Source organism: Dermochelys coriacea, chromosome 8 (genome assembly GCF_009764565.3).
Source record: "Dermochelys coriacea isolate rDerCor1 chromosome 8, rDerCor1.pri.v4, whole genome shotgun sequence".
NCBI classification, from domain to species: domain Eukaryota; kingdom Metazoa; phylum Chordata; order Testudines; family Dermochelyidae; genus Dermochelys; species Dermochelys coriacea.
The window spans coordinates 55,620,989-55,646,592 of NC_050075.1; the positions used below are offsets into that span (position 1 = coordinate 55,620,989).

Here is a 25,604-nt window from a genome sequence, read left to right on the forward strand (position 1 = left end):
AATACCCTGACTGAAGAGGAAAAAAAAGAGATAAATGTCCAATCCTTTTGAAAGTCTGGAAGTATAAACACCTCTTACATGATACAGATATACCATACCAAATGCAATGATTGTAAAGAGGAATGGGAAGTATGGGTGAAATATACTGTTCTGGTTTCTCTCCGGGTACTGCCAAAGCATCATATTTCCAGTTTGCATAGACCAAACTAAATTTACTGTTTAGTACCAATTCATCATCCTGAAAGATCTTCACCACCTTCCAATTCCTTGATGTATTGATCTTCTGGGAATTAAAAAACAAACAAACAAAAAAACAAAAAAAAACCCTTTCAAGAATGTATTGTAAAAGCCATGTCACTTTAAAAAAAAAAATCTGATCTGACTTTAGGTAAGTGATTGACTCACTTTCTTGTGATGGTGATCAATTATTTTGTAACATCTCAACACTACCCAGCACTTGGGATATTGTATAAATAGATAAAATAAAACAATAGCAGCTTTTTTTATTCAGTGGTTTTTTTTTTTTTTTTTGCAAACTGCCAGAATCATTGGTCTTATGATCTATTTTTCGTGCTCATTAATTTTGAGTTTTTTTTGCTTGTGAGTCTTCATTTGCAAATAGTGGGATTATCGTGACATAGGTAGAGGAAGATACTCCTCTAAGTCATATCTCATCATGGACATAATGAAATCTTTATGGAGGGAATCATTAGTACATATGGCATTTAGTGGACTAAATAAGGAAAAAAAACGTTCCCTTGACATAACATCATAGTTGCAGCCAACATACTTATATTCAGAAATGATTATTTGTAGCTTAATGGAACGAAAATATGTACTGAGGAAATGTTTTATTGTGAAACAAGGATATGAGACGAAACAATGGGACAAATCATTTTGCTCTTAAAGACAGTATGATGGGCCTCCATGGCGCAATGGTACCAAATGCATCAAGTAATATAACAAATAACACAGAGGTACTAATTAGGGGCATTAAATCAAGCCAGTTCACTCCCGGCTAGCAAAATCTAGCTGGCCTGCTTGTGTATTTTGTTTCTTTTTTCTCCTTAACTTTAAGATCACAATGTTCTTGAGATGTGTTTTGCACTGAGCATAGTTTCGCTGACGGGATAAATGCAAAGTGTCTTTCCAACAATCTCCCACCATACTGGGGATGATTTTTAATACAATCTTAGCAAAACCCTATTAAACTGTGCTGTACCTCTCTCTGTATTTTCCTTTCACATAATTGCTGATAGTATTTGTATAGTAAAGTTTTCTCCTTGTACAATTGGCTAGATCATCCTTCAAGATTCATCTAGCAGGGCTACAAATGGTGTTTGCAATAGAGTAGTGAAATGTGGCAATGAACATGGGAATAGAGCATCATGGAAGCAACCAGATTTCATAGAGGAAGAAGATGCTGCAGTTCACGGCTATTAACATAAACAAGTCAAGGCGAGCATATTATGATCCTGCATTCAAAGGAAAGGAACACTTTTATTCACTTTGACTTGTCTTTGTCCCCTTGTGTTGCTGCTTATGTCATAGAATGGATTTTCTTTAAATATATTGCACAGAATACTTGTTTAATGATTTATTTTAACAGACTAATTTCAATGCACCACAGATCATAGTGTGTTTTTAAGACACGATGTAGGAAATGGAATAAAGGCCTGCCATCTACGTGATTACATTGTAACATTTTTTCCTGCTTATTTAGCAGATAAATTGATTAATTTCAGCATTGCTTTATGTTGCCTGCTAACAAAGTGAGTTTGAACTGTTTGCAAAGGGAGGCAGGGAATAAAGTCCAGGTGTTACCCGCCCACCCTAGGGACACCCATCTATACCCAGTTTCTAGGGCTCAAGGCATAACCCAATGCATTTAGGCACTCTTACCCCATTCCTAGGGCTCAGGGCACAACCTCACACTCTAGGGCACCCACCTTTACCTTGTTCCTCAGGCTCAAGGCATAACCCTGTGAATTTAGGCACCCACCCTTACCCTTCTGTAAGCTTAAGGCGTAACCTTACACTCTGTGGGTTTGCGGGGTCTTTTACCAGTGAAAGAGCTTTACACAATAATATTCTTAACATCTATTTATTAACAATCACGAAAATAGAATTGACATGCTAAGCATATAATGCTTCCCACTCTCAATAAGGCAGACAAACTTTTCCTGCTGGCTAGTCAGGATCAGGTCATCAGAGGCTCTAACTTCTGCACAATATAGGTAGTAGGGTCTTGAGGGCTGGCAGCTCTGATCCTGCGGCTGTGTCCTGGAGTTGGTTCCAAAGAACTTCCTTTTGGACTCCAGTTTATATAGTGAAACTTGAGTCCTGCTTAGTTATACCATAACCAATCATTTTACTAAAGTATCCCAGCCAATGGGAGCTGTGAAGCCAGCGCCCTGGGTACGCCTCCACCTTGCAACTGAGTGGGGGGGATGTTGCTGCTTCCAGGGAGCCCCCAGGTAAGCGCCACCCATAACCCGCCTCACCCAATCCCGTGCCCCAACCCCTGCCTCCTCCCACACTCAAACTCTGCTGCAGTGGTCCAAGACGGTGACAAACTCACAGCCTTATTGATAAGTGATTCCTTGTCAGACAGAATACAATCAAAGAAAGTTTTCTTTAAACATCTGAAAATCTGTTTCTTTATCTGGTGGCAGTGGGTACTATTAGCACAGGATTGCCTTCTTAACAACCCAGTATTACATTGTTTAATGTCATTTAGATGGAGAGTGAGGATGTGACTTTCTGTTTCTTGACTCATGTCTGCTGCTCTCCTAATATGGCTGCAGAAAAAGGCCTCAGACTTTATACAGGTTTTTTTTTTTTTTAAAGGCAACATAGGCCATTTGGTGCATTCCAAAGACAAAAATTATGGTTGTCTGCCTCAGACAGAACTTTTAGTCAATTAAAAAAATCTTTCCTGGCACAGACAGTCTAGGGCAACTTAGGAAGGGAGATAGACTTTAATCAAGGATAGGAAAATGGGAATGATCCCTCAGTGTGACTCCCAAGGTCCTTCATTCAGTGCAAACACAGAAATATGTTTTGCTTTATAGTTCTGAAAATATTTTCTTCAAAATTAAAATCAAACTGGTCTGTGTATTGCAGTGAACAAATCTAATTTACAGCAGTAAGTAAAATGCTTGGAGAAAAGGAGTACATGTGGCACCTTAGAGACTAACAAATTTATTTGAGCATAAGCTTTCGTGAGCTACTGCTCACTTCATCGAACTGTTACAAGAAGCTAATCTGGTCTCTCTTTTTTAAACTTTTTTTCTCCTTGTAAACTTGTTCAGCACTTACTGCTATGTGATCTCTAAAGCTTTGTGAATTTATCACCTGGTTTCCTGAGTGGTCAATATGGGAGGGAACTTAGTGTGTTTGCAACCCCCATAAAATGTAGATCTGTCTATCTCAGTGCAGTAAACAAAGAAGGAAACAAATACAGAAGCACTTGCAAATTCTTCTGTTAAGCATTTTGTATTCAGCTTTAGAGTTGCTCCATGAGACCCTAACCCTTAACTAAGTTATGGGAAACAAGATATACCTTGCAAAGCTTTCAGCTTTTAGTACAGAATTATGGAAATCTAGTTTACTTGTGGGACTCACCATGGTATTTAAAAAACTACTGTGCAAGAGAATTCGTTGAGGTAGGATAGTGCCTTTTGCTCCCATCGTGCCAATAGTGTTTGCTCAGAAGCTCCAGCAGGAAAAGCAGAATGAAACTGATGATCATGTTAGTTTCACTCTGCTCCTTCCAGCATCTCTGGGATTAGTTGAGTACTACCATAGGTACTTGTATTAGGAAGAGTCAAACAAATGGAGAGGGGAGGAGAAGAGAGACCGACAAAAGAAGGGGAGGACAGCAGCAGAGGCTAAATATATTCTAAAATATGTATTCAGTAAAAGCTTTGTTGTTCGTCATGTTGGGGACGTGGGGCCGGGGGGCTGGTTATTCAAAAATTCCAGTTAACTAAAAGTTATATTTACCAATGGAATACCAGTTTTCAAAGAATTAGAATACAATAGAATGAATAAAGTATAAATAGCATACAGGTACTCACCAATCCAGTAGCAGTACTGCACTGCAAAGTGGTTGGTTTCTTGAAGCACTTAGGTGTATACAGGTGAAGTTTTCTGTACAGTAGGTTATCTTATGACATATCACTATGGACAGTGCCAGGCATACACCTAGATCACTAAAAATACACTTAACAATAAAACTATACTGAACATAATTTAATATTTTTTTGATTCAGATGGTACTTCAGGATCTTGCAGTGCCTCAGGGTCATCCTTATCAACATCAATTATCATTGTAGATGTAGAAGGTGTAGGAGATTGGGCTGAATCTCTAATGACCCTAGGACACATCCTAGAAGCTGCTTTTTTGAATAAATCTCTGAGATCCGCTTGCTTACTTGTCTTCTGCCTTTTTTGGCATAAAAGTAGAGTGAAGACTGTGCAATTGCATAACCTCCTATCCCGGTTACTAGATTGAAGATTTGTATTGGGAGACATCAGAAATGCCAGTTAATAGAGCTTTCCAGTTGATAAAGTGCCAGATGATACAGCTTTTACTTTATTTCACTCCTTGGAGTCTATGGTGATAAGCACTATAGAGAAACCAAAGAAAGATCACTAGAAAAGTCATTTAAGAGCATTGTGAAAATAGTCTATACCCGCCTCCCCCCGGGAAGGGAAGGAATGCCTTGCATTGCTCATCAAGTATTCCCTTTGACCAATTGAAGGAGCAGCATTGTGGGCTACAAAGGGAAGTTTGTCCAGCCTTCCTTGACCAGAGGGAAGATCACTTCTATATGCAGGGCTTTTGAGAGGTACTAAACAAGGAAATGAATCAAAGGAATCCCAGGACACAGACAGAAAAAGACTGAGAAGAAAGATGGGGGGGGGAGAAAAGAAAGAAACACAGGGCCATCCTTAGGCATATGCATCTGCGTATGGCACCACATAATTTGGGGCACGAAATTTTATGGTGCCCTAAGTAGCCGCATGCTGCGTATGTGGCACTGGCTCCAGCCCCCCTGCTTGGCCCCCGCCCCCATTCCACCCCTTCCCTCAAGTGACACAGCCTGCGGGATTACTGGGGGTACTGGAGCGGGCAGAAGGGGTCGGGCCTGCCCTTGCACTCACCAGCAGCGGCAGCGGCTGGAAGCAGAGTGACCTGTCCCCAGACTGCTCTGCTCTGCCCTGCCAGCTCCCAGCTGCATTGCTCCTCTTCCTGCTGCTGCCGCTGGTGAGTGTGGGGGTGGGCCTGACTCCTTCCTCCAAGCCCTCTCCCCAAAGCGACGGGGCTGGGAGATGGGGGACCAGAGCGGGCTGGGGCTTGGTCACTTTGCTTCCTGCTGCCACCGGTGATAATGGAGGCAGTATAAAGAAGGCTTGATCATTGCAAGGTGTCATGTATCATGTATGTTCTGCAAAATTAATGCTTGGAACAATGCTTGCTATCCTTGTGTTTTCCATATTACCTCAGTGTCATAGTAGGTATCTGTTTCTCTAAGCCATTTTACCACTGTAATCAAGTTAACAGTCCAGGCTTACTAAAGATTTAGGAAATATTAAATATTTCCAGTCCTAATAGCAAACTTTTCTCAGGGTGCTTATTTATTAACTCACTTTATTGCTTACCAGAGCAGATGGACAGGCAGACCAACGATCATCTATTTGTATTTTTATTTATAGGTACCATTACACTTATTGTCCTTTCCTCTAATCTAAAAAAAGTCAAGTTCTAGTTCTTGTGTTCTAGTTACTCTGTTTAACTATTGTGTGCTTTGGTTCACAACCCTTCTCGTTAATAAGGTTAGTGAATGCTACCTGAGTGTAAAAAGAATAAAACTCTATTGTGGTTCTCTTCTCCCACAGAAACGCTGTGCATGTTTCTTGAGATTCTGGGGTTTCCATTGTTTCATCCTAGTCACCCTTGAGGTAGCGGATTACGTTCACCAACATTCTGGTCATGGATGATAAGACCATTTTCCAGAACTCATAGTAGCTGGCCCTGGACCAGCCAGAGCTATTGTTGCTGATTGACACAAGATATTTTCGGGTGAAGAGCTTTGCCATTTTTCTTATTCCCACAATATACCAATGCCCAGGGTTGTCGGACATATTTCCCTAGCCTGTGAATGGGTCACCACAACCCTGACTTTCATCAACAGTTCATCTAACTCACACCCTTTAGGGAGTCCATCAGCCCTACTACTGGATCATTACTATTGCCAATTACACCAACCACCTACCTTCATGACTCCTAGATACAGGTTGTGCCAGGAAGAAATAGTGAGAGGGAAACATCAGTCGGCACCTATAAAGATGAACCCTTGATAGCTGCCACATGTCCTCTGCAGTCAGCTATGTGGGCCCACGAGAAGCACCACGACCGTAGCTTCCTACTGATAACATGTTATTTGTAGTCAATGAGCGCTTCACCATCCATGATCTTATTGCTGACAAAGCACTTCACCTGATCTGCCTTGCAGCAACTTGGCTGACTAACATCACAGGCCTGGTTCTCCACCTCTTTTTTTTCCCCCCAGGATACTCTAGTAACCACAGGTCCAGAACTAGGGAATCCAAATTTGGAGGCAGGATAGCCATTCTATTCTCTTACAGGCTCAACTATTGGAAATTCTCACCCTTTGGCTCTGTCATAAGAGGGGGGAAAGGGCGTATCCTTCGAGTATGTATCAGTGTGGATCCCACTGTAGATGCATGGGCATTTGTGCGTGAGATTAGCCTTTTGAATAACTGTGTCCCTTGAGGACGCACATGTGCCCTGTACTGCCTCATGCTATGAGGGCATAAAGGGTGGGATGGCTACAACTCTCCCCTCAATTCCCTCTTATTGCCCATGGCAGTAAGATGGGACCCAGTGAGTATCCAGCCCTCTAACCTTAGCTCTTGCTAAACTCTTCAGCACTCTTTCTATCTGCCATAGGAAAATACAACTAACTCAGCCTATCTGGACTGATTCCTGACAGACAGAATGCCTGTACAGGGCAGCTCAACTATTCCTGCCTCATGGCAGACTCTAAGACCAAGCTGTTAAAAGTCCCATCAGCGGTGCTGCCTGGCTATAGCAGGCTAGTTCTATCTGTTCTGACACCGCGCTGTGTCCCAGAAGCAGCCAGCAGCAGGTCCGGTTCCTAGGCGGGGGGGGGGGGGAGGAATGGGGCTCAGCGCGCTGCCCCTGCCCCGAGCACCGGCTCCGCACTCCCATTGGCCGGGAACCACACAGAGAGCTTGCACGCCTCCGCCTAGGAGCCGGACCTGTTGCTGGCTACTTGCGAGGTGCGGCACGGTCCATGTTGCCAGGACAGGCAGTAAACCTGCCTTAGCACCCGTGCTGCGCCGCTGACCGGGAGCCACCTGAGGTAACCCTGTGCACCAGTCCCCTGCTCCAGCCCTGAATGCCCCCCAAACCCAGAGCCCCTTCCTGCACCCCAAACCCATCATCCCCAGCCCCAAACCAGAGTCTGCACCCCCAGCCCAACCCCCTATCACACCCCAACCCCCTGCCCTAGCCCTGAGTCACCCCAAACCTGGAGCCCCACCTGCCCCCCCAACCCCTCATCCCCAGCTTTGTTGGGTGGTGGGCATCAACAATTTTCTTCAACTGGGTCACCAGAAAAAAAGTTTGAAAACCACTGCTCTAAGTCATCAGACCTGGCAGAGGCTCTGATGCTGTAGATCCTTGACTATGTACTGTACTCAAGCATGCTGGCATGGCATTCAGCTCTCTCAAGGTCCATCTCACAGGAAGATTAGCATTTCACTGGTTAATTCATGCTTGTTTGTCTTACGTCAGCCTTATACCCTAATGGAGGGGTTTGAAGCTATTCATCTAAAATAACATTCTGACACTTATGTTGTTAGGGCACTCTAATGCAGATACACATTGTTATAAGCAATGACTTTCACTCTATTATAGGAATGTAAGATCAGATAAGATGATTTAAATAAAATTGCTGCATCTTCATTTCTGTGGTTGTTCTTATTTAAATACTTACAATGTATATGAATGGAATTAACATGGTGCTTTTTTGCATGCTTACTGGTAATATCTAAATGTTGTGAATACCAGAAAGGACTTCCCCCTTAGCCTCGATTCAGTGTTTAATGAGCTGACTGATAAATCAGGGCTTGAAAAATTGCCTCAGGCACTTGCCTGAGTAGGAAGCTTTTCCAGACAATAGCCATCATCTATTACAAAACCGAAACTTTCTTTTAAAAATTAATAAGTTTCCAGTCCTCATGGGGGCAGAGAATACATTTTGCATAAGGAAGGTTAACTGGGGATGTGCTGTCTTCCTTAGTCCACAGACTGACCACTCCAGTGACTCTGCTGCTCAAAGCTTGCCTAGGATACTGCAGAGTGAAAACTTGAACAGTCTTGTCATTTTCACGGCCACTATTTAGCATGGGGATTGGGCCAATTTCATTCTACTGCTGCTTGGGAAAGCTATGAGCTATAGCAAAGGTATTAGAGCTTTACTGGAGAGGGAACCCAAAACTGAAAGCTAGGTGATATTGTACAGTAGTGGAAATTATTTCCCTTGTAGCAACCGGAAAATGAGGGAAGGTTAGAGTTGCATTTCTTCTGAACAATGAGTCCCTATTTCTGTATACAGCTAGTACATTAGTTCTCTGGCTACTAAGAGTCTGGTAAAATTTCCTATCCTATGAGAGGGTGGATGGGAGTAAGAGGGAACAAATTGATTGAATAAGTTTGAAATCTGTGTGTGTGTGGTGGGGGGTATATTGGGGAGGGAGGAGAAAGAATTCAGAAAATAGATGGGGTTAGGTAGAGGATACCATGAACAGAAAGTGTATATATGGAGGGGTGGGAAACAGACATTGTTTGGGATGGGATTTCAGTATGTATGTAGATGCTTTGCTGAATCAAGGCCCTTAGCCATTAAATTAGGAGAGAGGGTTGTCTTGGGGGGGCGGGGTGTTTGATGGCAGACCTATTTTTCTACCCTGGAAAGGAGGCTCAGTCGTTGTGCATGAAACTAATCTGTTTAGTGGAAAGGAGAGTTTTGAATTCAGAATCTTGGCATGGTACTTGTAGGATCAGAAAAGTGTCAGTAAAAGTATCAGAGTAGTAGTTGTGTTAGTCTGTATCAGCAAAAAAAACCTGAGGTGTCTCTAAGGTGCCACAAGTACTCCCCATTTTTTTAGTAAAAGTATCGTATCAGTAAATTTTTCAAGATGTGGATGAAATTGTATAGTTCAGATTTTTCAGTTACAAATTATGAACAGTCAAGTGTCAGAAGGAGGCATGCCAATGCACAGTGTCTAGATTTTGAACTGTAATGGGATTTGCAATCTCATTTTGTATTTATATTGGCCCTACCTTTATAGATAAACTTTCACATGATGTATGTGAAATAAACAGGGCTGTAACTATTAACATAAATAGCTGAGTAATACTGGATTGAAAACATAATCCACTAAATGATGTTGAATTGTATAACCTTAGAAATACAAGTAATTGGGGTGTGTCTACACAGCAATTAAACACCCATAGCTGTCCTGAGTCACGAACATCTACATCACAATTTTACATCCATGCAGCCCGAGCCCCAGTCAGTTGATACAGGCCACCTACCAATGTTTAATTGCTGTGTACCCAGAATTTCTGTCCCCCACATTTGGATACTCATATAGACATTTAAGTATATATGAGCATTTCTATGTCTGTATGCAGAGTTGTACTGGTTTAACTAAAGGTGTGAATTTTACATAAGTTTAGTTAAATGAGTGCAGCTTTGTGTGTGGACACTCTCTTTTTTTATATTATTTCAAACTTTTTTTTAATTGGTTTAGTTTGAAGAGTACCCATGCAGCAGTTAAATCTGTTTATAAAAACAATACAAAGTTTAAATCAGTACAGTTTCTGTGTGTCTACAAATCCTAAACTTGGGAGTTAGACATTCCCTGAAAATGCTCCCTACAACTGCTGTCAACCATACAGGGACATAAGATCCTGATTGACTTTTCTTTTTGTCTGACCCAGTGTTTGACACTTGCAAGTATTAGTTCCCAAGCACTAATAAGCTTTCTGAGAAAATTAGCTTGATGGATAAGATTGTGAAAAATAGCAAGAGAAGCAAATGTCTCTGATTTCTCATATGTGTTCCAGGGAAAAAAAAAAAAACCTGTGTGTGTATTCTTTCAGATGGTGTTTTTTCCTGCACTCCTCTCCCCGAAATACCATAGTCATATTTTCCTGATTGCCAAAAAGCGCAAACTTCTTAATGATGGCTTTTTGTCAATATGCTTAGAAATATTTTTCTCCTCTTATATCTGCAGGTAGAAGTGTCTTGACAACCAAGCAAGAGAGTGGATTATTTTTCAAACAATGCTTAGGCACCTGTAGAGATGATTTGTGGTTCAGTCCAGCTGGAGCTGACTGAATGAAGCTATGGGCTGTGCATCAGCCAAGCATGTTTCTACTGTTCAAAATGAAGAGGAAGCTCAGAAGGGGAAGAACTACCAGAACGGAGATGTATTTGGTGGTGAGTGTTGTGGTATCTTATCTTGCTTACACATCATTAATGTTTTTGAAATTCTGATTGGGAGTCTCACTCTTCTTATGAACTAAGAATTAAAAAGAAAGTTGAAATGAATCATGACAATGCTAGTGGAGTTATCACATCCAGGGGATAGTATCGGAAGAGTGTTGAAATTATGTTGTTGTTGGGATCAGATGTGAAATCAGAGAGCTTATTGCAGATCTGTGGAACATTCTGCTTCCAGCGATCTGAAGTATGGTACCATCTTCAACTCCACACAGTTTTGGGAAATTTAAGGGCAACATTCACTTTGAATTCCCAAGTTATACATTTAATATTTCTGCTATCAGGTGCCAAATGTAAAATTTGCTTTAAAAACCCTACTATGTAAACAAAATAAATCCCCCAGTCCCCTCCATCCTGCTATAACAGGAAAAAAAGGCAACCCCTAAGTCTTCTAGAGAGCAGAATATGAAAGTACTGTAAAACTAGAAGTGGGAAGATCAACAATATTTAAATAACCTTCTATGAAGATTGGGGGTGGTAGAGGAAGATTTTGAACATGGCATGGTAACATGAAGCTAATCTATTCAGTTGGAAAGAAGATTGTTTTGAAATCAGAGTTTTGCCATGGTACTTAAACGCTAAGTATGGTAATGTCAATATTGTGATTTTTTTCATATTCTATTACCATATGTTTAACTATTTTTGTAAATTGATGAGGAGTAGATTATGAAACGTGTTAAGAATGACTATAGAAAAATGTATACAATGTGAGGTTTTCAGACCTGTCGAGACATTATAAGGAAACTATTTCCTACTAACAAGGTGATCTGATATTGCTTATAAACTCCTTGGATTCAATATTCTTAAAATAGGTGCACTGCTATTTAGAATGCCAAGCTTCTCTTCTGTGGTGGTGGTTATAGCAATTATTTGTGCAGAATTAAGAATGCCACGCTGCAGTAGCAAAGCTATCACTGCTATTGAAGTAAGTAAGGAGAAGGAACTTCACTTCAGCCTGTCTGTTGAGGGTATGTTTATTCCCACAAAGTGGTAGACATAAAGTAAAACTACCTCAAATTATATCTGTAATCTGGATTGAGGGTCTTCAAAAATTTGAACCGCAGTGATGAGAGTGTTTTGGTTTTTTTTTATTCATGCTCTCCTTTACTATCTTGTAAGATGATGCCTTTGGAATTCTGCTTTCAGTATTTGAATTTTATATAATACAGACTTTATGGACTATCAGAGCAAAATTTCCTCTTTTGTTATGGAAGGAATATTAAGATAGATCTTAACTGATATTTAAGCAGTAAGACTAGTCAGACAATGCATTTCTGGGAGATTCTTTTCATTGCATGCCTTTACTACAGAGTAACACAAGACCATAGACCATAATTTTAGTCACATGAGAACCTAAATTATGTTTAAAAGGTAACAGAAATTTGAGGACACAAGGGATTGTAATGGGATGTAGAATCTTGCCTCTTTATGTTGACCCTTTGCCACCCTGTGCTAGATATGAAGCGACTGAAAGTTATCACCATCAGATATTCAGGGGACTGTTTCAAATTTGTTTCCTTTTCCATCTTCTTATAAAGAGTTTCCCATACCATCCTTGTTATCAGTGTAGGCAGGCAGTCTATGATTTGGGGGCCCAATTTAGCAATCTATCCCTTCTTTCCAAAGCACTTCAAACATGTACTTAGGTCCCATTGAATTCAGTGGCACTTAAGCACAGGCATAAATGCTTTGCTGGATTGGGGCTGGAGTGCACCTAGAAACCACGCTATCCTCTTACTTTTAGAAGTGGGCCCACCAAATTAGGTTTGAGACATTTTGGAATGGCAGTATGGGGGGAGCCTTGCCTTGGTGCTGTCCTTGTTGCATCTGTTCTGTAGATCAACGGAACGCATTGGTCTCCAGGTCTAAGAATGTGCCGCACTTTCGTGTGCATGGTATATGAAATATGTCCTGCACAATTTTTAATATAAAAAAGAGAGTGAGAAGTTTACATCTGAGCATAGGGTTTGTGCAACCTCATCGACAGCCAATCAGAATTTCCTAGATTTCTAAGTCTGTTTCATAATAGACCAAACCCCTTGCTTCATTCCTCCTTTCATGTTTTAAATTATACTGGGCAGTTGCATTGTGTAAGATGAATTGGATCTGACATTGCAAGGTTTTTTTAATTTCCTATTAAACATTTATGTTGTTAATCCAAAACAAGATTCCATCTGACACATTTGTAGAGTTATTCTTTCAGTAAAGGCAAAAAGAAATACAGTAAGCACTGTATCAGAGAGCTGTCACAACCAATCCACTATAAGCAGAGAGATTAGTAATGCTAGATTCTACTGTAGGATGTCACCTAGGGCAATGGATCTTAAACTAAGCTTCAAGGGATGTTGGTGGTCCGTGGTGCCACAGCCACCACTGATTCCTAAAGGTGCTTCATAGCACTCAAGGGAGCCACAGGACTGGGGAGCACATATCTGAAGTGTAATGAGACTCTGAGGGAGAATGTTTTAGGTGCAGTTATATGAAGAAGAGTGAGGTGAAAGAGAAATAGAGATAATGAATAGCAGGAAGGAGGGTTGATGCTATGGTGGTAGCATTGATTCTATACGAAGAGAAACCACAGAGATGCAAATGTATTTATAATTAGTGATGCCCAAATCTGTGGTCATAATATTGGAGACTAATCTGTCACAAAAGGATCTATTCAAAAACAGGCAGTGGGCTTTGTAGTTGCAATAAGTCCACATGTACCTTGTTTAATTCTAACTTTGTGTTAATCGGATCTTATAGAAAAATGCTCTGGCCAGATTTATGAAAGGCCAGGATACTTTTATGACCGGTAATAGCATTTGTAGCTATGCAAGATAAATTAAGGTAATCAAATCTCCTATTTCAGGGGAGATTTGGTTATGTACAGCATTGCACAGTTGCCTCTAAGTGCATTGTTGTGGTTTCACTTTCTTCCAGAAGTATCAGGTTTTGGCTATTACCAAAGCTGAAGTGTGAAACTGAATAAACCAACAGTCAGATCTGCTTTAATGAATCCTATAGTATGTTTTTGAGCAAGAGTTCCCATCTGCTCTATACATACATCATAAATTAAAGAAGAGGTGGGCAAACTACCCTACTTCCCAGCCCCGAGCTCCTGGCCCGGGAGGCTAGCCCCCGGCCCCTCCCCACTGTTCCCTCCTCCTCACTGCACTGCTGGCGCAATGCTCTGGGCAGCGGGGCTGCAGAGCTCTGGCCTGACCTGGTGCTCTGTGCTGTGCAGTGGCATGGCTGGCTCCAGCCGGGCGGCACGGCTGCCTGTCCTGGTGCTCTGGGTGGCGCGGCTGTAGCGCCACCAGCCACCGGTGCTCCAGGCAGTGCGGTAAGGGGGCAGGGAGTAGGGGGCATTGAATAGAGGGCAGGGGAGTTTGGAGTGGTGGTCAGGGGGCGGGGGTGTGGATAGGGTTGGGGCAGTCAGAGAGTGGGGAACAGGGGGTTGAATGGGGGCAGGGATCCCAGGGGGGCAGTCATGTAGGAAAGCGGGGGTTGGATGGGGCAGTGGGGGAGAGTCAGGGGCAGGGGTTCCGGGGGTGGTCAGGGAGAAGGGGTGGTTGGAAGGGGCCCCAGGGGGGTAGTCAGGAATGAGAGGAGGGGTTGGATGGGGTGGTGGGGGTGCAGACAGTGACAGGGGGTCTGGGGACGGTCAGGGGACAGGGAGAAGGGGGGGATTTGGATGGGGCAGTAATCCGGGGAGGGGAGGAGGCGTCAGGGGGCGAGAAGTGGGGAGGAGTTGGCTAGGGGCTGGGGACCAGGCTACACCTGGCTCTTTGGGGAGCCAGAGCCTCCCCTAACTGGACCTCCATATAATTTCAGAAACCCGATGTGGCTCTCAGGCCAAAAAGTTTTGCCCACCCCTGAATTAAAGGGTGAGATGAAGAATAATAAAAATTGCACCCTTTAATTAGTTAAAGACAGCTTTTTTCCTTTACTCAATGCACAGCTTTTGTCTATTAAAGTTCAAATTACTTCTTGAAGCCAGGATTTTGTGTTTGTGTGCCTATACACATCATTAATGCAAATTTAGGGAAATGCTATATCTTTGGTGCTGGGATGTCTGAGGAATATTCTCTGGGGAGAGGGGATTTTGAATTTCATTCTGCTGGATGTTCAACAAGCTATTCTAGGATACACTTACCTACCTCACAGAAGGGTTCTGAGGATCAGATTTTTCAGCACTGGTACAGTGCCTTGAAGATGTAAAAAGCTATATATAAGCTCTAAATACAAAGTTCCCTAGTTTTAAAAATCTTGCTCAGATCCCTCACTCATTCTCCTTCCTTTAGGTGCCTTCTGTTTTATTATTATTTGCATGTTCAGTTCCTTCCTCAGACAGGTGAGAGGGGGAGAACTTTGAGAAATCTGTCCCAGATAATGAGCTCTGCTTGATTTCCATTTCGGCTTCTCTGATAGATGCTCCTGAGAGAACTTGAATGGCCATGTTAGGTGGTGATGAGGAAGACAGGCCAAACTCATTATTAGTGCTATTTTTCTCTTGGTGTTAAGTCTAATTTGAATTAATGTGACATGCAATATTTTGCCCCTTGTTGCTCAGCTGGAGTCTGGAAAGCAGGTGACTTCCCCCTCGCACTTTCTTCATAGAGTAGAGTCCCCTGACTGGGGCCCACTAGTAAGAGGCTTCAATGTTGAGAGCTTGTAGGGTACAACCAATATGACTGTTTTTACAAAGAACTGTGATGCTGAGTGACCAAGGAGAGGCAGTACAATTTTCCACTTGGTTGTAGCCTACTCAGCTTTATTCAACTCAGCCTGCTTGGTTTAGCCTTAGAGAATTTTTAGAGGAGTTCTGAGCCTTGTCTACATTGGAGCAATTGGTGATGCAGACCCATTCATTAATTTTTAATAAAAAGAAAAGGAGTACTTGTGGCACCTTAGAGGACTAACAAATTTATTAGAGCATAAGCTTTCGTGAGCTACAGCTCACTTCATCGGATGCATCCGATGAAGTGAGCTGTAGCTCACGAAAGCTTATGCTCTAATAAATTTGTTAGTCTCTAAGGTGCCACAAGTACTCCTTTTCTTTTTGCGAATACAGACTAACACGGCTGCTACTCTGAAACCTTAATTTTTAATGAATCTGTAAACTCAGGAGTAGTACTGAATGATTGGAGAATTGCTAATATAGTTCCTATTTTTAAGAAAGGAAAAAAAAGTGATCCGGGTAACTACAGGCCAGTTAGTTTGACATCTGTAGTATGCAAGGTCCTGGAAAAAATTTTGAAGGAGAAATTAGTTAAGGACATTGAAGTCAATGGTAAATGGGACAAAATACAACTACCTTTACAAAAGGTAGAAACCAAACCAACCTAATCTCCTTTTTTGAAAAAGTAACAGATTTTTTAGATAAAGGAAATGCAGTGGATCTAATTTACCTAGATTTCAGTAAGGCATTTGATACCGTGCCACATGGGGAATTATTAGTTAAATTGGAGAAGATGGGGATCAATATGAACATCAAAAGGTGGATAAGGAATTGGTTAAGGGGAGACTGCAACGGGTCCTACTGAAAGGCGAACTGTCAGGTTGGAGGGAGGTTACCAGTGGAGTTCCTCAGGGATCGGTTTTGGGACCAATCTTATTTAATCTTTTTATTACTGACCTTGGCACAAAAAGTGGGAGTGTGCTAATAAAGTTTGCAGATGATACAAAGCTGGGAGGTATTGCCAATTCGGAGAAGGATCGGGATATTATACAGGAGGATCTGGATGACCTTGTAAACTGGAGTAATAGTAATAGGATGAATTTAATAGTGAGAAGTGTAAGGTTATGCATTTAGGGATTAATAACAAGAATTTTAGTTATAAGTTGGGGACGCATCATTAGAAGTAACGGAAGAGGAGATGGGTGATTGGAGTATTGGTTGATCATAGGATGACTATGAGCTGCCAATGTGATATGGCTGTGAAAAAAGCTAATGCGGTTTGGGATGCATCAGGAGAGGCATTTCCAGTAGGGATAAGGAGGTTTAGTACCGTTATACAAGGCACTGGTGAGGACCTCACCTAGAATACTGTGTGCAGTTCTGGTCTCCCATGTTTAAAAAGGATGAATTCAAACTGGAGCAGGTACAGAGAAGGGCTACTAGGATGGTCCGAGGAATGGAAACTTGTCTTATGAAAGGAGACTCAAGGAGCTTGGCTTGTTTAGCCTAACTAAAAGAAGGTTGAGGGGAGATATGATTGCTCTCTATAAATATATCAGAGGGATAAATACAGGAGAGGGAGAGGAATTATTTCAGCTCAGCACCAATGTGGACACAAGAACAAATGGGTATAAACTGGCACCAGGAAGTTTAGACTTGAAATCAGACGAAGGTTTTTAACCATCAGAGGAGTGAAGTTTGGAATTACCTTCCAAGGGAAGCAGTGGGGGCAAAAGATCTATCTGGTTTTAAGATTCGACTCGATAAGTTTATGGAGGAGATGGTATGATGGGATATGGATTTTGGTAAGTAATTGATCTTTAATATTCAGGGTAAATAGGCCAAATCCCCTGAGATGGGATATTAGATGAATGGATCTGAGTTACTATAGAAAATTCTTTCCTGGGTATCTGACTGGTGAATCTTGCCCATATGCTCAGGGTTTAGCTGATCGCCATATTTGGGGTCGGGAAGGAATTTTCCTCCAGGACAGATTGGAGAGGCCCTGGAGGCTTTTCGCCTTCCTCTGTAGCATGGGGCATGGTTGACTTGAGGGAGGCTTCTCTTCTCCTTGAAGTCTTTGAACCATGATTTAAGGACTTCAATAGCTCAGACATGGGTGAGGTTTTTCATAGGAGTGGGTGGGTGAGATTCTGTGGCCTGCGCTGTGCAGGAGGTCGAACTAGATGATCAGAATGGTCCCTTCTGACCTTAGTATCTATGAATCTATGAATCACACACCTGTAATGCAGTGCCCATCCACAAATGAAAATGCTGGCAACAGTACACACATTTCCATGGCTGTTATGGTTGCTCTTGCTCTGAGCTCTGTCTGCACTGAGAATTTTTAGCAATTCTGCCACCTCAGTCTAGTACTAGTACAGCCCCACCAGTCGCAACCAGGGAAACACTAGAATAAACTGGGAAGAGCTGTTACCCCCCACTATGCCATCTAACCCATAATGCTGTGGTAAAAAAGTATGTGCCAGTCTAGACTGGTACCTAAACTATTGCTAGCATTAAGCACTTTGAGATCTACAGATGGAAAACTTTATATCAGAGCGAAGTATTCTTGTTATTGTAACTAAAACTGGGTAGGTATCTGTGGTTGGAGTGCTAATGTAAACAAGGTGTCATTGATAGTATGCTAACCACATGTCATCTAGACTTGCTCAGAGCAGGTTTAGATAACAGTGGTGGTTTAAAACCACGTGGATGCTCTGCACTAGCTCTATTATCAGTGGTAATTAGGGCTGTCGATTGTAACTCATGCGATTAACTAAAAAAAATTAATCATGATTAATCACAGTTTAATCGCACTGTTAAACATAAAATACCAATTGAAATTTATTAAATATTTTTGGATGTTTTTCTACATTTTCAAAAATATTGATTTAAATTACAACACAGAATACACAGTGTACAGTGCTCACTTTACATTATTTTATTACAAATATTTGCACTGTAAATGATAAATTAAAGAAATAGTAATTTTTCAAATCACCTCTTACAAGTACCATAATGCAATCCCTTTATCCTGAAAAATGCAACTTACAAATGTAGATTAATGTTTTTTTCATGTTATATAACTGCACTCAAACCAAAATAATGTAAAACTCTGGAGCCTACAAGTCCACTCAGTCGTATGTCTTGTTCAGCCAAACACTAAGACAAGCATGTTTGTTTGCATTTATGGGAGATAATGCTGCTGGCTTCTTATTTACAATGTCACCTGAAAGTGAGAACAGGTGTTCACATGGCACTTTTGAAGCTGACATTGCAAGGTATTTACGTGCCAGATATGCTAAAAATTCGTATGCCCCTTCATGCTTCGGCCACCATTCCAGAAGACATGCTTCCATGCTGAAGATGCTTGTTAAAAGAAATAATGCATTAATTTTTTGACTGAACGCCTTGGAGGAGAATAATATGTCTCCTGCTCTGTTTTACCCACATTCTGTCATATACTTCATGTTATAGCAATCTCAGATGATGACCCAGCACATGTTGTTCATTTTAAGAACACTTTTGCTGCAGATTTGACAAAATGCAAAGAAGATACCTATGTGAGATTTCTAAAGATAGCTACAGCACTCAACCAAAGGTTTACAGAATCTGAAGTGAGATCTGAGAGGGACGAGGTGTGGAGCGCGCTTTCGAAAGTCTTAAAGAGCAACACTCTGATGTGGAAACTAGAGAACCCTAACCACTAAAAAAGAAAATCAACCTTCTGCTAGTGGCATCCAAGGTGGATAAAAATCAATGGTTTTTTTTTTTATTTAAATCGGATTTTTTGATAAATGCTTTTTGAGAAAAAACCTATCTAAGATAGTTTTAATTAAGATACATTATAGCCAAAGATATCTCATCATGGAATAGGGATTATAAATTCTAATTCTATAGTATGAGACAATATATTCATGTAAAGTTTAAGAAAGTTTTTGTAAATGAGTTCCAATAATTCATGGATTAGGGACCCAATTTTATGGGGATCCAGGGGCTTCTGTATAGATTATTAGGTTAATCTTCTATCTACCCAATGGGACTCTGTGCTCAGTCTAGAAGATACCATCAGAGATGCTTAGTTTTGCAGTTCCCAAACTGTGTATTTATGTTTCCAGAGATAACATGCTTGTTAACAGCAAAAATGTGTTTAAATAAATAAATTAAATAAATAAATATATAGGTGAGAAACAACAGACCTCAACCCTATTGTCCCGCTGCAAATTTGTGTACACAGAGTCAATCCCTTACCTCTCTCTAAAAGTACAAAGTTCCAAAAAGTTCAATAAATAGAAGATTGTTGGGGGCGGAATAGATCTGGAGAAGGAGAAGAAGTCTGGAGATAAATGTGAGAAGGGAGGGACAGGCAGTAGAAACAAAAGTGAAACTGTTTGAGCAGCATATTCCAGAAGTCTTGAGGTCTTTCAGCCTTCATTGATTTGAGATCTACCATTCTCTCACTAGAAGGGAAACCTATAATAGCAGCAGGCCGCAAAAGAGATCCAGTTTGGGAATATTTAATGAAGTTCCTCTACTTGTGGGTAAGACAGGCATGCATGCAAAATGCAAACAGTGCAACAAAGAAATACTTGAATGTTTAACTAAATTCAAAATTCATATGCTTGTTCTGTTAAAATATATGTTTGCTGTTGAAGAAAAAATCCAGAATACATAATCATAGAATCATAGAATATCAGGGTTGGAAGAGACCTCAGGAGGTCATCTAGTCCAACCTCCTGCTCCAAAGCAGGACCAATCTCCAACTAAATTATCCCAGCCAGGGCTTTGTCAAGCCTGACCTTAAAAACCTCAAAGGAAGGAGATTCTACCACGCTCTAGGTAACACATCAGTGCTCCACCACCCTCCTAGTGAAAAAGTTTTCCTATATCCATCCTAAACCTCCCCCACTGCAACTTGAGACCATTACTCCTTGTTCTGTCATCAGCTACCACTGAAACAGTCTAGCTCCATCCTCTTGAACCTCCTTTCAAGTAGTTGAAAGCAGCTATCAAATTGCCCCTCATTCTTCTCTTCTGCAGACTAAACAAGCCCAATTCCCTCAGCCTCTTCTCATAAGTCATGTATTCCAGTCCCCTAATCATTTTTGTTGCCCTCTGCTGGACGCTTTCCAATTTTTCCACATCCTTCTTGTAGTGTGGGACCCAAAACTGGACACAGTACTCCAGATGTCGAATAGAGGGGATTGATCACTTCCCTCGATCTGCTGGCAATGCTCCTACTTGTACAGCCCAAAATGCAGTTAGCCTTCTTGGCAACAAAGGCACACAGTTGACTCATATCAGCTTCTCGTCCACTGTAACCCCTAGATCCTTTTCTGCAGAACTGCTGCCTAACCATTTGGTCCCTAGTCTATAGCAGTGCATGGGATTCTTCCGTCCTAAGTACAGGACTCTGCACTTGTCTTTGTTGAACCTCATCAGATTTCTTTTGGCCCAATCCTCTAATTTGTCTAGATCCCTCTGTATCCTGTCCCTACCCTCCAGTGTATCTATCACTCCTCCCAATTTAGTGTCATCTGCAAATTTGCTGAGGGTGCAGTCCACACCATCCTCCAGATCATTAATGGTCATATGATCATAATGTTTTTGCTTTAGTTAATAAAACAATTTAGTTAAATAAACAAAACCTGTGTGGTGGTGATCTCCTCCTAATACAGCATGGCAAAGAAAATCCTCCAAATATTAATGATTAACCTGTTGAATTGGAGATAGTTCACCTCCTAGTGAGTTCATAAATATCTGCTTCAATTACCTTTGGTAAATGAACTAACCAAACAGTGCCTTCCTTTTCTGATATAGTTGTAAACTAATCTGAAAAGTTTTCAAATAAATCACTTAAAAATGTCTAGTGTGTACCTTCTAAAAATGAAACCTGCATCTATCTGTGAGTTGTGAAGAATAGGTCTTAGGTTATAACAACCAAGAAGAATGCACTTTTATTGTAGAAATCCATGATTAAATTGAGTCTTCCTGACTAGTGATTTTAAAGCAATTTAAATCTGACTCAGATGATGAAAGTGAACATGCATCAGTCTGCACTGCTTTGGATTGTTATCAAGGCAGATCCCATCATCAGCATGGACACATGTCCTCTGCAATGGTGGTTGAAGATGAAGGGACATATGAATCTTTAGCGCATCTGGCACATAATTATCTTGCTACTCCAGCTACAACCGTGCCATGCGAACGCCTGTTCTCACTTTCAGGTGACATTGTAAACGAGAAGCGGGCAGCATTATCTTCTGCGAATGTAAAGAAACTTATTTGTCTAAGTGACTGGCTCAACAAGAAGTAGGACTGAGTGGACTTGTAGGCTCTAAAGGTTTACACTGTTATATTTTTGAATGCAGTTATTTTTTGTACATAATTCTACATTTGTAAATTCAACTTTCATGATAAAGAGATTGGACTACAGTTCTTGTATGAGGTGAATTGAAAAATAGTATTTCTTTTGTTTTTTACAGCACAAATCTTTGTAATCAAAAATATAAGTGAGCATTGTACTCTTTGTGTTCTGTTTTGTAATTGAAATCAATATATTTGAAAATGTAGAAAACATCAAAAAATATTTAAATAATGGTATTCTATTATGTTTAACAGTATGATAATCGCCTTTAATTTTTTTAATTGCTTGACAGCCCTAGTGTTGGTGATAGTGGTAAATTTAAGGTGTCGTGGGAATGCAATATAGGCACAGCGCAGGGTAATAAGGTTCCAGCCAGCAATAGATAGAAAAGAGCTGTAACTGGAATGAGTTTAAAAACACACCCACCCTGCCTGGATACAATTAAAAATAGATGCTTGCTGGGGTGGAGGACTTCTCTGCATAAAGCAGAGACCAGAGGAACTGCATGCAGATTTCTGGGTTGAAGAAGCGGAGATACCTAAATTTGCTGGTCCCAGAGCTGTAAATGGAGAACTACCTTCAAGTGTTTGTTTTTGGGATGAGTTTAAACCCATGGCACAAGGCTTAATTAATGCATAAAGAGAAAGTAATAGAACTAATTTAAACTGTTTACACTCAGGGCATCAGGAAAATAATTCTGTTCCCCGGCATAACTTCTGTTGGCATGATAGGTGTTTTCCTGTACTCTGTACAATCAGGATTCAGGAATTTCCATGTCAGGCTCCACCCGCTGCTGAGCTCTGTGTAGGCAGACTCCTCAGTTTCCTCTTACCTCCCATGAGCAAACAGTTGCTACCTAAGGCTGAGATGCCTTTTGCTCTTAGGCTGGAGAAGCAGGCAAAGAAGCCATCTAGAAATGACAAGCTTTAGCCCTTTGTTGTGTACTTGTATGCATACACTGCACCATGTTTCCCATCTGTACAGATCCCCTCTTCACCCTCAGCAGGTGACTGTGGATTGGATCAGAAGCAGAGGGAAATCATACCTCTCTGAGGGAGCAGGAAGAAGAAGAAAAGGAAAACAGTTTCTAGGAGTAAGAAGTCTGGATGTTTTTGCTGCTCACCCAATGTAGATCAAGCCCCATTCTAGGAGAGACATTATATCTACAGGCCATTGCCTGGATTATCCAGAATTACCCAGCTTTCCTCTGTCCGCTTCATCACAATTTCCAGTAATTTCCCATGCTTGCCTTTTGGTAGATAGTCATTTCTCAGGTAATATGGTCACTAGTGAGGCCCACCACCTTCCTGTGACATTTTAAAACGTTCTAGACATCTTGATCTGTATGTAAGGTTTGCTGGACTTTTAAATCATTGCAAGTTAATATTCCTCTTAAGTGCCTTATTATTTAAACATCTTATCCTCCAGCATATATCTGCAGATCAGTTTGGTACAAATCTTTTTGACTAAGCTGGCTTCTGGAAGGGTTGAAAAACACGTGACGAGTCCTAGCTCTCACAGCATATATAGAAAACAGGTTTCAAACAGAACTTGAAGACAGGAGCTGTTTTCTTGGACCTGACAGCAGCCTACAATATAGTATGGCACACTGGTCTTCTGGTAAAACTGTCAATAGCTTTCCCAGCATGAGTGGTGGACATTGTTGAACTTCTACTTATGACAGGTGTTTTCGCATACATATGGGAAAAAGAACAAGCTAATGGAGAAGACAATCCAGCGGCTTGCCTGAGACTTTGTGCTTGTGCCCACCTGTTCAATCTGTACACAAATGACATGCCACTGACTCAGTCATGGCAAGTTTATCTATGTAGATGACAACTGCTGTGATACCCAGTCATGCTTTTTCACAAATTGGAGAACATCTTGAACGCCGACCTGGCCAAGATGGCAGCCTAGTGTAGCAGTTGGTGCCTCCCACCAAGTATGACTAACACAGTTTTGAGCGCTAAATGTAAGTTAGGTGTCCTCATCAATGGAAAATGACTGAAACACAAGGCAACACGGTCTACCTTGGTGTCACGCTGGACCACTCTTTGACTTTCCATGACCATTTTAAAAAGGCTGCTGCCAAAGTCAGGACGAGGCATAATCTAATCGGCAAATTAGCCGGTTCGACAGGGGCACAGGTGCACAGACACTGCCCATTGGATCTGGCACTGTGCTACTCCTTCAGCAGAATACTGTGCCCCTGTGTGGTGTTGTTCGCCTCACACTACATTGGTCGACGTCGAATTGAACTTGACTATTGTATAATCACAGCCACCCTGCGCGCCACTCTGTCCATGGCTACCAGTTCTGAGCAGCATTAGCCCCTCCACACATTCATCGCAGAGAGTCTGCAGCCGACTGGTGGAAAAGCTTTCTGCCAGTCAAGGTGTCCCACTGTGCATGGACATTTTCAGTCAACCCCAGAGGATGACTGACTTCAAGGCATCCATTGTGGTTTCAACTGACAGATCAGAATCTGTCAGCAGCAAGCTTGTGGTCGTGAGTGGGTTGGCTAAAGATGTTTGGAATGGTTTCCTCATCGCTGATCCACCGTTTGACGTCCGTGATTTGACCTGCCATATCATCTTTGGGCTCCACTGAACAGGTTCCCACAGGCCAACCAATAGTGCAGCCAACCTCTACCCATGGGGTCTGTGCAACAACCCACTTGTCAATGTGGCCTCCATCAGTCAATGGCTCATGATGTTAAGTGTCAACTGACTAGATTTCATGGTAGCCTTAGGCCCTTCATTCTGCTGATGAAGCTGCTGTCAGGTGGCTCAGAAATCACTGCAAACACTAGAAGAAGTACCTTATTAAACCCCATGCTCTTCAACTTTTGAAGCTGTTTTAAATTACGCAGAGAAAACTGAACTGAAAGGTTTACTGTGCACTTGCATCACCGGTTTTCTAAGGATTAGATGAAACCAAGAAAGCAAACCAAAACCTTTGTGTCTGTTTTAGAGAAACTAAGGTGCACAGAACTAGGGAATCAATTCCCTTAAGCTAAGCTTGTTTCGTAGGTCTCATTGATTTCTACAAACAAGGTGGGATTTAACCAATATTTTTTTCCCTGGTGCTGTGAGTGCAAATTTCTGATAGGAACGTCTATTTAAGGTTTTATTGTAGTGCCCATTGCTGCATTATTTAAGCACTAAAATTTAAGGACATGTAAGACAATCATACACAGAACTCAAAAACATCTGATGAATTTTCTTAAAATATAAAAATAAATAAATAAAGATGTCTCTAGACAGAGAGTAATCATACAGAGTTCAGCCCATAGGAATTTGCTTGAGAAAGTTATGATAAATTGAAAAAGAGGGTCATTATGGAATTTACATCTTATCCTTAACTACAGCAGTTCTTCCTGCTCATGCTGCAATATATATATATAATTGAAATAATTGAGTTAACAAGCTAATCAAACAGATATTCTAGAAAAGACTGAGTATACTATGATTATGCCTTTCTGGACTCTAACGATTTTAAATCTCTCTGTTAAGGATAGTAACAAATCTTCCTTTTATTCAACATTTTAATTTCCAAGCTTATTGTCAATGCCATACATAAGACCTATAATAATGTAAATAGCGACAAAGAGCAAAATGCTATAGATGGAGGCTTGAATGTTGTCCATGTTCAACATATTGTTTCATTGTGTAACATCTGCCATAAGTGTTGTTTTTTCATACAAGAAATTATGTTCTTCATCTTTGGGGGCATATTGACCTATTAGAGTTATCAATCATTTAGTGTGTGTAATAAATAACCATGATTATTACAGAAAGAACAAAGTTAGGAAATGGTCTTAGTGTCTGTTAATCTGTCTAATTTAGGGTTTATATCAAGCTCTTCTCTATGCTAACTAGGCATCTAAAATATTAATATTTTTCCATCAAATATATGAACATTTGTGCTATAACAT

General features: G+C 41.1%; 1 protein-coding gene across 3 annotated transcripts in view; it reads left to right on the forward strand.

Moving 5' to 3' along the window:
* C8H1orf21 (chromosome 8 C1orf21 homolog) overlaps nucleotides 1–25,604 on the forward strand; it is a 201,588-nt gene that overhangs the window by 68,338 nt on the left and 107,646 nt on the right. For all 3 annotated transcript variants that reach the window (XM_038414847.1, XM_038414843.2, XM_043491146.1), the window contains exon 2: nucleotides 10,363–10,568. In XM_038414847.1, coding sequence (XP_038270775.1) covers nucleotides 10,475–10,568 — 94 coding nt within the window. In that variant the 5' untranslated portion in view covers nucleotides 10,363–10,474. The remainder of the gene's footprint in view (nucleotides 1–10,362; nucleotides 10,569–25,604) is intronic.